At 34.5% G+C, this 15,183-nt stretch overlaps 1 protein-coding gene across 3 annotated transcripts in view; it reads left to right on the top strand.

Annotated features, from left to right (window-relative positions):
* Positions 1 to 15,183, top strand: part of ZFYVE9 (zinc finger FYVE-type containing 9) — a 135,027-nt gene that overhangs the window by 64,325 nt on the left and 55,519 nt on the right. For 2 of the 3 annotated variants that reach the window (XM_081057617.1, XM_081057615.1), the window contains 5 exons: positions 776 to 875; positions 3,299 to 3,475; positions 5,068 to 5,237; positions 10,512 to 10,632; positions 14,084 to 14,206. In XM_081057617.1, the coding sequence (XP_080913743.1) occupies positions 776 to 875; positions 3,299 to 3,475; positions 5,068 to 5,237; positions 10,512 to 10,632; positions 14,084 to 14,206 (691 nt within the window). The remainder of the gene's footprint in view (positions 1 to 775; positions 876 to 3,298; positions 3,476 to 5,067; positions 5,238 to 10,511; positions 10,633 to 14,083; positions 14,207 to 15,183) is intronic. The other variant, XM_081057616.1, reaches the window with a different exon arrangement.

Raw genomic sequence — 15,183 nt, 5'->3', positions numbered from 1 at the left:
GATTAGTAGAATTTACCCTACTGAGAATAGCTTTCTGCCTGTATGAAATTATCTGTAAGACGTGACTAATGAGTTCTTAAGAAATAATCTTAGCAGGGAGCTAAGGAGATTCTTGTTGCCTGGTGTGGAAAGGAGAAGGAAGATTAATCAGGAGCCAGCCCTGGAAGGTGGAAATAAGGTGCTGAAAATTGGCGTGACCAATTTTTGGTTTCCTGCTCCAATTTCCTATAGCTGGGGCGGTGCATATTTTTATGATTGAGTTGTATATTTTGATCTTTCTTGGCCTTCATAGCAAACCAGTGAAAACAGCTATTATGATTATTCCATATGTAAGTAGTAAAAAGCAAGTTAAAACCAAGAATTCCCAAACGTGTTTATTTTACCCTGCTATATTACCTTTGCACACAGAAATAGCAGATGTAGCTATCTATAAATACCTATAAATACCTATGTTATTTGATATTGTGTATAGGAATTTTGCCTAAGGGCAGCTCAGATTTTTTCCCTCCCTGCTGTGTGTTTGCTGATCTTGGCTAAGATTTTTATTTTCAGCCAACACTTTCACTTTCCTTATTGCTAGCAGGCATGTAATCTCACACTCTTGCTTTTGAATTGGGTCTTGTGCCCAGCTTCCTTAGCTGCATTTTCCTTTGAAGTTTTTAGTGTTGTAGTAATAACGTTCCCTATCAATCAGTTTTGGTCATTATTGATTGGTTTACTTCCATTGTACTGTGATTCTAAGTAACTTTAGTATGTTCTTTTCTTTCTCCTGCAGGTTTTCTGTGCTTCCTGCTGTAGCCTGAAATGTAAACTGTTATACATGGATAGAAAGGAAGCTAGAGTATGTGTAATCTGCCATTCAGTGCTAATGAATGGTAAGTATTAAAACAGGTTGAATTCACAATTATTGAGAACAAGAGAATTTCTGTGAAAAGGCTACTGATTTTTCCTGCCTTTCTCTACAAGTTGCTCACCTTCGGAAATGTCGTAACTTTAACTGAAAATATTGAGCTCAATTTCATGTTTTGAAAATATCTTAACATTTCAGAATTTCTGTGCCTAATTTAATGAGTGAATGCTAAAGTCAGGTAAGTTTTGCAGGAAGAGTGGAAGTTCTTGTGGAAATCTGGTGCTCTGTGGCTGTTAATGTTCCTGTGGCATGACCAGAGTGGAATGGGGTAGAGGGTTAACGACCACTTAGATGATAAACTATTAAAATTGAGCTGAGGTTTTCCTTTCAAGTGAAGCTATCTTTCTAGGAAATTCCTTAATAACTTAGAATATATTCTTATTAATACCTTGTTTCATTCATCTTGTTGAAAATAAATATTTTAGCATCTAGGATCAAATAGAAAACTGCATTTTTCTAGCAGTTATCTCCTTGATACTACTTAGGTTTGTTGTAAGGATAATGGTTTTGAATGTAGTTGTACAATAAAAGAATATGGCGAGGAGAAGGTAAATATATCTTGATATTCAGTGTTCACCGTTTGCAGGATTGGAAATGAATCCAAGGGCATTTTAGTTAAACAAACAAACAAAACCCACTAGAGTATTCTCGTAAAGAGATACAATAAAATCGGTCAGGCTATAGTATTTTCTCTTTGAACGCCTCTTTGTACAGTTGTCAGAACAATTACTAATAGACGTAAAATGTTGAACTTGGACACCACTGCTGCCTGTGCCAGGATAGTGTGTGCCTCCTGGAGGCTGGAACTTAACCTGCCCGTGGCCTCTCCTGCTCTGTCTGTGTTGCTCGTAGTGATGTTTTCCTGTTGCTGGCTTATTAACCTATTGCATGTCAGTTAATCTGATCTGTTCTCATCTATAATCCACCCAATTCCTCCCATTTCTGAATTCTTATAATTTTGATCAAATATATATTCATTCTATTTACTCTTAAGGGTCATTTTTTAAGATGGTCGTTATTTCGCTCCTTTGCTCAATTGGCAATTTTTATTCCTGCTTTCATTTTTGGACCTATATCCACAGATAAGAGCATGCTACTTAATTACAGCACCCAATACCTCTTTTATTTGATGAGATCTTTCAACTTGATAGCTTTTTTTTTAAACTTGGCATAGCTAAAGATGAAGGAAATGGCATAGTATTCATATGGAATTCTTACTTTTTATTAAGCCAAGGATGCCCTTAACGGGATCCTAAAATAATCTACTTTTCCTGGTTTTTTCCAGTGTCTTTCCTCTCGCATGGCTTAGCCGGGTCCTTTACTGAATATTTAATTTGATGCTTTTCAGTGTTCCCTATCCTTTTTTCCCTTTCTCCTTTTCTCTTCCCCTCTTCCTGCCAGTGCTTTCACAGGAACATAGCTGTTGTTTTTAGCCTTGTCCTGTAGTTTGGAGGGAATAAATATTCAAAATCTTATGGATCATTCTTTGATGTTAAATGAGATTTTTTTAAAGGTTCAAAATTGGGTGGTTTCTATTCCTGGGCATGTGATATTACCTGAAACTGGAAGATAAAAGTTGATATCTTTCATTTCTGGAGCATCTTTCTTCCTATTTACTTTAAAGGCAATAGTTGACATGTCAGTATTTAGTTAGTAAAATTATAGAGAATACAGAATCTTAACACATTTGTGATCATTTATATTGGTTGATGGCACTTACATGATATTGGCACATTTTCATGTTCAAATGGGTCCTGTGCTTTTTATACACACCAAAGATGTGACATGGTTGTTTTTACTGGATACTTTTACATAGGGTGATGACTGCACAAAAGCAGAATTCGCAAAAATGTTGAGATGTGTTCTCCTGAGCTTTAGGCTTCAGAATTTTTCTGAATTAAGAGGAACCTAAAAGTCTAGAAATGAAAAAAAGAAAAAAATCATACAGTGAAGTTATGATATTTTAGTCCCCGATTTTGATTTTTGATAGAACTTTATAAAATGCATTGAATATTAATCCCCTCCCCCAGATGTCTAAATGCTATCCCAATTGCAGATCCTTAATAAGTTTAACATTGTTTCACTTCCTCTTAAGAGAATGTATAGTGTGTCTCCTTTAAAGAAGCAAGGGCCCTAGTTATTAACCTCAGACTAATATGGATGAGAAATATCATGTAATTCTTATTTGTTGCTTCCAAATAGTTTACTTAACTAAATGGTCTCCTTTATTGAATAAAATCACCAGTGTCCTTAATACCTTCACTAGCTGGAAAAGACATACTATGAATGTTAATGAGGAGGAGCTGCATTATTTATCCAATATTGTGGAGGTCTTGATGTCCATATTTTGCAATCCATTCACATTGATTGTGTCTGTATTTGCTTTAGCTCAAGCCTGGGAGAACATGATGAGTGCCTCCAGCCACAGCCCTAACCCTAACAATCCTGCTGAATACTGTTCTACTATCCCTCCCTTGCAGCAAGCTCAGGCCTCAGGAGCCCTGAGCTCTCCACCTCCCACTGTGATGGTACCTGTGGGAGTTTTAAAGCACCCTGGAGCAGAAGGTAGGGGATCATGTGCTATTCTCTCTTTTTCCTCACCAAGTTCCTCTGAAAAGGTGCTGATGTGATTTTACAGCACAAGTCTTTAAAACACTGCAGTTAAGTCCCTTTGGATGGTTATTAAAGTAGAAGAACAAGGTGAGAAATGTGTTGAGACTATTTCTGGGCAAGTAAAGAATAGTATTGTGTTGCCTGATATTTTGCAGGCACCTCTAAAAATATGCTAATATTCTCTCCAATTTAAGAATGGAGTAACTACATTGCTTATACATGAAAGAGATACAAATTTGAAATCCTCCTGTAAAATCTTAACCTCATGCCTATCTTAATGTTCTTTGTAGGAGTTCAGTAAGTGGAAGTTCTTCCTTCTGACCAGCTTTTGGAATATACATTGCCATTTTCTATTTTCATTTTAATCTATCCATTTGAAAATATGAAAATATTGTGTTAGGTACATAGATCTTTATAAAATCCAGAACTTTAATTCTGATTATATCATATGATAGAAGATTATAAGCTCAACTTATTTTAATTAATATCTTTATGATTATGATATTTGTCAGATGAAAGTCACTTCGTAAGTTCAGGGGATTGTCAATAGTAAAAATAACAATTACTTATTTCCTTACAATGATCTTGTCAGGAAGTTTCCCTTGATAATTAAAATCAGTCGTTCATTAATGTTATGTCTTTTTGTCTAGTAATACTCCCTTCCCTTTGCTAAATAGCCCTCCTCACCTTTTGAAGATCAAAGACTTCTATTGATATTATTATATTCTTTCCCATTTTCCTCTCTCTTCGGGTCATTCCTTAGTCATACTCCTTCTATTTTTGAGTTCAGGCTTTCTTTCTTAAAATCTTTATTCTCTTTACTTCATTTGTAGTTTTTGTTGTTCTTCCCTAGAATCTCTTTATTTTGGCTGTTTGATTTCCAAACCTGGATTGAAAGAGATTATTTCGTCAGACAGTTTTCCAGCTTCCCCTGTCCTTTTACTAAAATGCCAACTACTTTTGCACTGCCAGATCAGTCTTTCTTCTTCAGTTACACTTTAGCCAAAGATCTGGTCAGTTTGCTTCCCGATTCTTGCATAGCTGTGCCAGCTCTTCCTCTATTAATTAATAATTCTTCAACATTCTTCAGGGCATCTTTTGCCCTTTAAAAATACCATAGTACTTTTCCAGATATTTAATTCCTGTGGAAAGCTTATACTTTTAGGAGATGTGGATGTCTACTGCTGGATATATTTCTCCCTGCTATTAATTTATTTCCTAGTACTTAAAAAACCTTCCTTAATTTCTCTGTTAGTGATATGGGATAGAGTATGTGACATAATCCTAGGTGTATTTAAGAATTCTTAATATTGTAAGCCAAAGTATTTTAATCTTTACACAGAAGTTACAGAAGTCAAATATATTTAAATGTGTATTTTATTAATTTATAACCACTTTTACACACAGTTACATTTCTGGTATTATAAGATGCTGAATAGTGATTCTTTTTTTTGGTACATCTGGATTTGGTGACCTTCTCTTCTTTGATGTGAAGTCCTACCGATGTCACATTGATGCCTGTTTTGTTTTTCTGGCTCCTCAAGTGGCTCAGCCCAGAGAACAGAGGCGAGTTTGGTTTGCTGATGGTATCTTGCCTAATGGAGAAGTTGCTGATGCAGCCAAATTAACAATGAATGGAACTTCCTCTGCAGGAACCCTGGCTGTGTCACATGACCCAGTCAAGCCAGTGACTACCAGTCCTCTACCAGATGAGGTAAGGAAAGAAAATGGCAACTAAAAGTGAGTGCTTAATTTACTCAGCATTGTGCTGCCCCTGCCTTGCCTTTTTCTAAGTTGGGTGACCTTTCTGTGGAACCCTATAGGTTATGGATACAGTTTAGTACGTGTGTGTATGTGCGTATCATGCATGTGTGTGTAGACGGATAAAATAAATATTGCAAAATTGATTGTTCTTGTTTGCTCTATATTTGGAAGTTTTTTTCGGGAGAAAGATTCTTCAGAAGGTTGTTCTCAGGTAAGCTCAGGCTACTGCTGTAGCTAGTGGTCATGCTAGAGGGAATCCTGGTGCCTTGTATTGGTTTTCAAGCCATGTTTTCCAGATTCTGTGGTGCCCTCTCGGGAATGCCACGGTAAGGAGGGGCCAAGCAATAATGAAGATGGCTGAGGAATCCCTCTGTTCCTTTCTCTTCAACCTGAGTATCTTCATTTTTTTCTTTTCTAACTGTTATGTTTCCGTGGAAGATTTTTTTTAAAGGATCCCAAAGTTTAAAAATCAGTTGAAAACCACTGACTGGTGGAAGACTGATATATTATTTACCTAAGGAAACTAGCTCGTACTGTTCTCTCACCATGTCTCTGTAGGCTATCCTAGTCACAATTTGGGGGCTAATGGGATTCTCTTTCCTTGGGGCCTAATTTTCAAAAGGGAATAAATACCAGCTACTTTTTTTTGAGTCCATGAGAAAACAAATTCACTTAGCACCAAAATTAGAAAGTATCCAGACAAGAAACTTTTATACCGTGAGACGCTTTCTATTGCTGACTGCCTCCTTGAATTTGGTGGTCAAGGCTATAATATAATAAGGCTGTTAATTCCAACTAAGTAAATGTGTCCATCTTCTTTTTTAAAAAAATAAATAAATAAAACAAGAGGATAAAAATTTGGATGAAGTTTTTGCTTTTAAAGTTTTCATAGAATTGTTAGTTACTATTTATTACATTATGTTCAATAATTTTCAGAAACATAGAATTTGTGGATTTGGTTGTAAATGAAATCGCATATTATTAAGTTTAGATTTATTGACATACAGAGCTAAATTTCCTATTTGGTGAGCAAACATTAAACCATGTCATATGTGTCTTCAAATAGTTCTCAGTCTGTTTTTTTGGATTTTTTTATGGCTGCGAGGACAGTAGCCAGAACTATGTCTTATTCTTCTTTGTATCTGCATAATGACTTTTTCAAGAAAGTTCCTTCTTTTTCTTTCAGTTTATTTGGAAAAATTTCAAACTCACAAACAAAGTTGCAAGAATAGTACAGTGAGCACCCATATACTCTTCACCTATATTTACCAGTTCCCGTTTTGCCACATTAACTTAACCCTTCTCTCTCTCTGTCTCTCTCTTTCTGTCTCTCTGTCTTTCTCTCAATGAACCATTTGAGGATTAGTTATACTTCATCACTTAATACTTCAGCTTATCTCCCCTAAGAACAAGTCATTTTCTTGCATAAGCACAATATAATATAATATGAGAAAGAAAGCTAACATACACTTTTGTTATCTAATATGTAGTCCATATTCAGATTTCCTGTTGTCCCAATAATGTTCTTTACAGCTTTCATTTATACATATGTGCACATATATAAAAACTTTTTTATTAAATAAAATATTTTTTTAAAAAATTGGGATCCCATCAAGGATCACAATTGCATTTAGTTGTAATGTTCTTTGAGGTTTTCTTTAATTTAGAAAAGTTATCCCACTTTTTAAAAATTATCTATCATATTACTGTGTTTAAGTAGACCAAGGCAGTTCAAACCAGTGTCCTCCAAGGGTCAGCTGTATTTTCAGGCCATGGTTGGGAATGCATGTATGTGGAGGGCTGACTTAAGTTATATGCGATTTTTGACTGGGTGAGTTGTGGGCGCCCCTAACTTCTCTGTTGTTCAAGGGTCAACTGTATTAATATCTTTGGAAGCATCTAGGCCATGTTTTGCATAAAGTCCCTAATTTGTATTTGTATGATTTTTTTCTCATGATTAATTTCAGATTAAACAATTTTGGCAAGAATAATAATACCACATAAATGATGGTCACTTCTTAGTGGAACACATCAAGAAGTATCAATTTGAGAATTGGTTAAATTGATGCCTCCTGTGTTTCTCCACTGCCAAAGTAGCTTTTCCTCTATGCAATTAATAAGTAATGTGAGGGGTGACACTTTGAGACTATGAGTGTCCTGTTCTCCAGCAATCTTTCTGCCAGTGATTCTATTGTCCTTTAACAGTTTTTGCCTGAATCAATAACTATGATGTTTATCCAGTGATGACTTTTTCCTATTAAATTTTTTTTTTTTTAATTTTTTTTCATCTCTTAAATTGGATGATAGGTTCTTAAAACATAATTTTGTTTGTTTGTTTCTAATAGCTTTTTGGTAGAGTCTTTAGAGTTTTCTCTACATAGAATCGTGTCATCTGCAAATAGTGATAGTTTTACTTCTTCCTTCCCAGTTTGGATGCCTTCTATGTGTTTTTCTTGCCTAATTGCTCTGGACAACATAAATTTTTTGGAATGAATGAGGAAGCTCTAGTGAATGAATGTTATAGGGAAACAAGGTTCAGCTCAGTTTAAGAGAAACTAAGCCAAGTTAGTTATTTTATTTCTGTGCTCTCACATTGTTCAACGCTCTATTTTAATATTTATTAAAATGAAGGAAATGAAGGTAAAATGAAGGAAAGTAAATTCTTTAAGGCCATACTGGAATATGTTTTTCTCATTTTTATGGCCTAGTAGAATACCTAGCAGTTAATAAGTTCTCGGTAAATGAAATAAATTCCTTTTCACAGATGGTATTTAAGTAGAGGCCAGATGAACACTTCTTATAATATTAAAAGGTAGATTTATGCATCATTAAAAAGCAACTTGGAATAGATTATTTTCTGTGCTAGGCCTTCAAATCTCTTAACCATGGTTTGCCAACAAAATTTTCTAATTTCCTTTCATATGATGGTGTACTAAGAACATTGCAAAATTTTAGCAAAGCCCACTAAATTATAGATAGAATAGACAAAAGCATGGCAAGATATGGTCTTTTTAAAAATATTTTTAATCTTTATCCAAGTATAAAATACATACAGTTCAGGGTGATATATAGGAATGGAATTGGGAGCAGGGTGAAAAAGGTGAAGGCATTAAGAAATACAAATTGGTAGTTAATACAGTATGGGGAATATAATCAGCAATGTTGTAAAGATCATGTAGGGTACCAGATGGGCACTGGACTTACCACGGGGATCACATCATAGACTGTGTAGATGCCTGACCACTGTGCTATGCACCTGAAGCTGAAGTAAAATAATATTGAATGTCAACTATAATTAAATACATAGGTATAAATAGTCACGGGATGAGGAGTACAACATAGGGAAGATAGTCAATGGTATTTTAACAGCTATATAAGATGTCAGAGGGGTAGTAGCTTGGGGGATTATCACTTATGAGGGGTTTAAATGTCTGACTATTACATTGCTTTGTACACCTGAAACTAATGAAAAAATAAATTTAAAAAATACATACAGCAAAGTGTTTTAGGAGAGTTAATCTTTAGGAAACGACTTGATGAACATATATAGATACATATGTAGACATACACACCCCGTGTAACCATCACTCAGGTAAAGATATGGAACACTTCCATCACTCTAAAGGGTTTCCTCATGACCTTTTCCTGTCAATACCCCATTTTATTAAATTTCTTTTATATCTTTTCCCCAAGGTAAGCATTATTCTGACGTGTATCACCATGGATTAGTTTTACCTGTTCTTGAATTTCATATAAATGGAAACATAATAATATATAATGTTTTGTGTCTAGCTTCTTAAACTAATATTTGTAAGATTCATCCATATTGTATATATCAACAGTTAATTTTTTTTATTGTTGAGTAGTATGCCGTCATATGGATATACCACAATTTATCTATTTTCTTGTTAATGGCCATTTGGATTATTTCCAGTTTTTGGCTATTACTAAATGAATAAAGCTGCTATAAACATTCTTATGTATTTTAAAACACAGTTTTTAAATGTCCTTTTGAAAACTTTTTTAAAGCTTCTTTTTCTAAAGAATGATTTTCACATTGTATTTATTTATTATAAATTTTATTGGGGAATATTGGGGAACAGTGTGTTTCTCCAGGGCCCATCAGCTCCAAGTCGTTGTCCTTCAGTCTAGTTGTGGAGGGCGCAGCTCAGCTCCAAGTCCAGTCTCGCCGTTTTCAATTCTTTAGTTGCAGGGGGCGCATCCCACCATCCCATGCAGGAATTGAACCGGCAACTTTGATGTTGAGAGCTTGTGCTCTAACCGGCTGAGCCATCAGGCAGCCCTTCGGGAAGCTCAGCTGCAGCTTGTTGTCTTCAATCTAGTTGTGGAAGGTGCAGCTCACTGGCCCATGTGGGAATCGAACCAGCAACCCTGTTGTTCATAGCTCGCGCTCTAACCAACAGAACCATGTGGGTGCCCCTTCTTTTTCTTTCCTGAGTGATGGAGAATATGGAGAGGAAAGCATTATTTTAATAGATCTTTAAGTATAGTTTATCAAGTTGTAAATGAAGTGGATTTAATCCCACCCAAAACGTGTTTTGCAACATTATACTTTTAAGTGTGATCATATTAATGCAAAGAAAAGTCAACTTGAAGTTTTGTTTCATTGCATAGTAATGAAAACAATGACCTATTTTAATCTCTATTTTATCAAAGTTAATTTTTTTTTCTCTTTTTTTATTGTGGTAAAATATACATAACATAAAATTTATCATCTTAACCATTTTTAAGTGCACAATCCAGTGGCATTGAGTACATTTGTGTTGTACAACCATCACCACTGTTCTCAAAGTTAATTTGAAAAAGCAGTATAAATGAGACTTAAATATACCCAAATTCGTTAAAGGTTCAGATGTTACAAGATACTATTGAAGTTTTGTTGCCATTGCAGTTTTTAAAAATATTTTTCTTTTATGGCAAAAGAAACCTGGGTAAAGAAAGCTTTACCTCTTCAAGGCTACAAGTCCTCTTCTCTCATTACTATGATTTGATGATGCCAAAAGGAGAAACTGTACAATTGGAAACATTTTCATAGTATATAAGCCTGGTCCTTTGGGAAACCACAGGTTAATGAGTAGCTTGTGTTATCTTTCAAAAGTATGAATTCTAAATTTTCACTTAAATTCCCATTGTATTCTTGACTATATTCTGCCAAAGTCTTGAACTCTCTATAATGCTCACTTTACTGATTTGCTTTTCCTAGACGGATATTTCTCTGTTCTCTGGGAGTATAACTCAGGTTGGAAGTCCTGTTGGCAGTGCAATGAACCTCATTCCTGAAGATGGCCTTCCTCCCATTCTCATCTCCACCGGTGTAAAAGGAGGTTTGTGGATTTATGTGTTTAAATAGAGATGGTTTTATATGCCAAATATTGCTTTCTAATTAGGAGAAGGAGATAGAATTTGAGTGACAACGACCCTTCTCTTCTCCAACAAAAAATGCAACTACTCAGTGCCATGAAAGTAATTGTTGCTGTTATTGATTGTTTTAAGAGTAGGTATTTGTGCTTTTGTATTACAATGTTATTTCATTCATTAGAAGGATATAATATTTTTAATTGTAATATAAATGTAGTTCATTGGTAGTTTTTCTTTATATTTTAAAGCACACAATACTCTGAAGAGTTTCTTGTGGTTTTAGGATTGGCCCACTTGATACAGTCAGTATGTTAATTTAAGTTTATGTTTTGAGTGTAGTATACATTAAAAAAATGTGTGTATAATAAGGGTAAGGCATTGAACTAAAATAGCAATTTTACTGTTAAAAAATAGTTTTAGTGAGTCTTGGTAAGAAGTAAAATTATTACCCAATTAAAAGAATGCTTATCTTTATGTGAAAGTTGATATATCCAGATAAGGATCCAATCAGTGCATTTTCAAGAGATGATTTATTAATAATCTCTCCTCACTTTTTTCCTAGTCTTAGCTGGTCTTCCTGCCTTCAGTCTTTTTCTCCTGTATTTTGTCTTCCACATTGTTGCCAGTTATCTTTTTAAGCATAGATATTATCATATATTGCTCTTGCTTAGAAATATTCAATGGACTCCCAATGCCTTCAGTATAAATTACTTACATTAGCATACAATGTTCCTTATAAACTTTATCTCAACTTACCTTTCTAACTTTATTTCCAGCCAATGCCCCACTTTACATACATACTACAGTTTTTAACTTTTTTTTATATTCATTTTTCATACTTTCATGCTTTTTCTTCTGCTGTGGAAGAGTTGGAAGAGAAGAAACTTCAGAGCTGGACAAACCTGAGTTTTAATTCCGTACCATTTTATTCTAGTTTTATGACCCAGTGGGCATTTTATCCTCTCTGAATCTTTTTTCCTAGTCTTTGAAAAAAAAATTAGGTAACTATACCTACTTAAGCGTCATGAATATGAAATCAGATTTTATACCTGAAAGTACGTAGCAAGAAAAGTGTCTGGTAGAAAGTAGGCATGTAGTTAATTTTTCCCTTTCTTCCTTGCCTGTGTCTAGAATACCCTTCTATGCTATAGACTCCTTGAAGAATTCCTCAACCTTTCAAAATCCAGATTAATGGAAAACTGTTCTCTGAATCCTTGCGTAGGCTCCTTCCTCCATAGTAGTGTTTTGCATCCTCATCTCTTTTCTGACAGAAATTCTTGTAGACGTTACTATGTTACCACTTCTCTCCTTGTAAGTTGGCTATTTTCTACGACTGATTCTTTCACTTAGACCATGAATTCCTTCAGTTTTAGTTCATGTTTGCACCTTCTGCTGCCAGCGTAGTGCTGGGCTTACAGGGCTGGGCCTGCAGCAGTGTTGACTGAATGTATCACACTATCAAATCCAGCCGTGTTCCAGATAGTTAAAATATGAACTTTCACATCAAGTTAAGCATTCTGATGCCTTTGTTCCTTTACCAGGATCCCAGAAAAATATTCTTTTTTTTTTTTAGTAAAATTACTACTTAGTTTCAAATTTTGGTTATTTTAATAAATCTTAGCTCAATAAGAAATTACATTGACCAGCTCTGTTAAAATAAATAAGAATGCAGGGTTCCATTTTCATTAAAAGTCACATCCATTGAATTTAATTGTCAAAAGCTCTCCTACCAAGAAACAATAACTAGTTATCTATATTTACTATCTCGTCACCACAATTTTGCAATTTGTACTCCAGTGGAATACTTCAGAAAAAATTTTTTAAGTCACTTAGTATTTCTCTCTTTAATAAATATTTCCATTGATAGGGTAGACATTTCCCATACATGCAAATAACAGGCTTTTGGTTTCTCTTGGTCAACGGGAAATGGTGTTACTTTGTTTTACCTGGCTGTCCCTTAATGATGCATTTTATATAAGACCAATGAAACAAAACGCAACTTCCAGGTTTTCAATTCCTTTCCCATATCTTTATATTCTACAGTGGTTATTACCCATGATTTTGACATCAAGCTGAGAGGACTACCATCTTCAAAATGGGATGGCTGAATATTACATAGTACTGTACTTGTAGGCATTAAGTGGGAAGGGTGCTATTCAGAGTCTCAAGTATTAACTTGTCCATGTCCAGAATCTAATGTGTGATTTGCGGGTGATTTTGGTGGTAATATGTACTGAACTCTTGACTTTTACATAGAGGCATTCTTTCATGAAACCAGTCACTTAGAGATACTTTAGTTTATTTTCTGTGTGCATTTTTTAAAAATTTATTGGGGTGACATTTGTTAGTAAAATTACATAGATTTTCTGTGTGCATTTTTTAAAGTTTAATTTTTTAATGATAAAAAAGTTCAAACTATACAAAAGGTTATAGAGTAAAAAATAGGATTCCCCTCTAACACAACCCCTACACAGTCTTTTCAGAAGTAACTAGTATATTATCACTTTCTTATGGATTATGTTAAATGTTGGTCTTAGAACACGTAATACGTAAAATTCTTGTTATGATAGTTGGAACTTTTTTTTGGTATTTTATTTATTTTTAATTTTCATTAAATTTATTGGAGTGACATTAGTTAGTAAAATTATATAGGTTTTAAGTGTACAGTTCTATAATACATCATTTGTCTGTTGAATTGTTTACCACCCAGAGTCAGTTCTCCTTCGATCACCATATATTTGACCCCCTTTCCCCTCTTCTACCACCCTCCCTCCCTCCTTACCCTCTGGTAACCACTAAACTGTTATGTCTGTCTATAAGTTTTTCTTTCTTTCTTTGTTGCTTTCAGTTTTGTATCCCACATATGACTGAAGTGATATGATTCTTGACTTTTTCTGTCTGACTTTTTTCACTGAGCATGATAATATCAAGATCCATCCATGTTTGCACAAATGGCAGTATTTCATCTTTTCTTATGGCCAAGTAATATCCCATTGTGTATATGTACCACATTTTCTTTATCGAATCATCAATTGAAGGACGTTTTGGTTGTTTCTATGTTTTGGCCACTGTGAATAATCCTCCAGTGAATATAGAGGTACATATGAGTATATCTTTAGGGATGGAGAAGTTTTATTTTTTAATAAAAGGGCTGTCTTTAGATAGTAGCACAAACCATTTTTTGGAGAAATCTATACATAGGATAACCATGTTGTCACCTAAACTGAACTGAGTCACTTGAGAGTGAAAGGTGGCACTATTAATATGATATTGGGATAACAGGTACAAGTGTATGTTCACCCTATCTATAAATCAAATGCTTGTCTGTTTCCTGTGAATAATCAGCATCTTCCTCTATCAAATTTCTTTCTATTTGTCCCTTTAGCCAATCTCTTACATTGTTTTCTCCCCTTACAGACTATGCTGTGGAAGAGAAACCATCACAGATTTCAGTAATGCAGCAGTTGGAGGATGGTGGCCCTGACCCACTTGTATTTGTTTTAAATGCAAATTTGTTGTCAATGGTTAAAATTGTAAACTGTAAGTTAGAAATTTATTTTTTAAAATAAAAATGAGATACTATACTGACTCACAGATAATAAATAAAGCTTTCAAATTCATTGCACAGAAGTATTTTTATAGAGCTACATGTTACTGAAAATTGGGTACTGAAGAAGTTGGTTTGTATAAAATAATATATCCCAGAGGACAGCCATGGGACTAACTGAAACTCTTTCTTTTAGTCATAGGGGTGATATAGGTGAATTCCCTATGGAAGAAAGCCAAACAAAACTTGAACCAATCTGAGTTAAGTTCTTTTTGAGATGGATATGTTATGTCACAACTCACCACTGGAATTACTGGTGGTGGATAAATTACCCAGTAGAATTAAACGATTTACGTGCTAGATTTCAATCTCAGAAAACTTAATCATCAAAACCTTAATTGGAAGAAGTGTTAACTAACACACAGTAAAACTTCAGTACCTCTTAAGATTCAGAAGAAACTTCTCAGTTCTTGATGCTAGCTTCTTGGATATCAGAATGGGAGGACAGTAATTTAAAATATTGATTCCAATATGGTATTGAAAAATAGAGAACACATTTATCCTGGATGAATATGAATAGGCATAGTTTTGGAGAGTGGAAGGGAGCACTGGATAACAGTCCTCTAGTTCCCACTATGTGCTTGTTTTAAGTTGACTTTAGAAACCAGAAACACCTTTTTCCTTAGAGGTTCTACGCTGATAAAATGCAGGTTTCTGATTTACTTGCTACTCATACCCTTTGGCCAGTTATTAGTGCTTGCCACCTTTCCTTCTAGGACCAGATTTTAAAATCATTTGCTCAAAATTTCAATTTATAATATCTAGTTTATAAGTTATACTTAGAAAATGGCTAACATAGATTTCCTAAAATGTACACCAACTTAATAAAGTTGGTTTGGGTACCTCATGTTTAAGTATATAAAGCAACAATTCCCAAAGTGAAAGAAAGGGATCTTAGTTTTGATTTACA

The sequence above is a fragment of the Rhinolophus hipposideros genome, assembly GCF_964194185.1.
Source record: "Rhinolophus hipposideros genome assembly, chromosome: 8".
Lineage (NCBI taxonomy): Eukaryota > Metazoa > Chordata > Mammalia > Chiroptera > Rhinolophidae > Rhinolophus > Rhinolophus hipposideros.
This window is presented reverse-complemented; position numbering and strand designations above follow the sequence as displayed.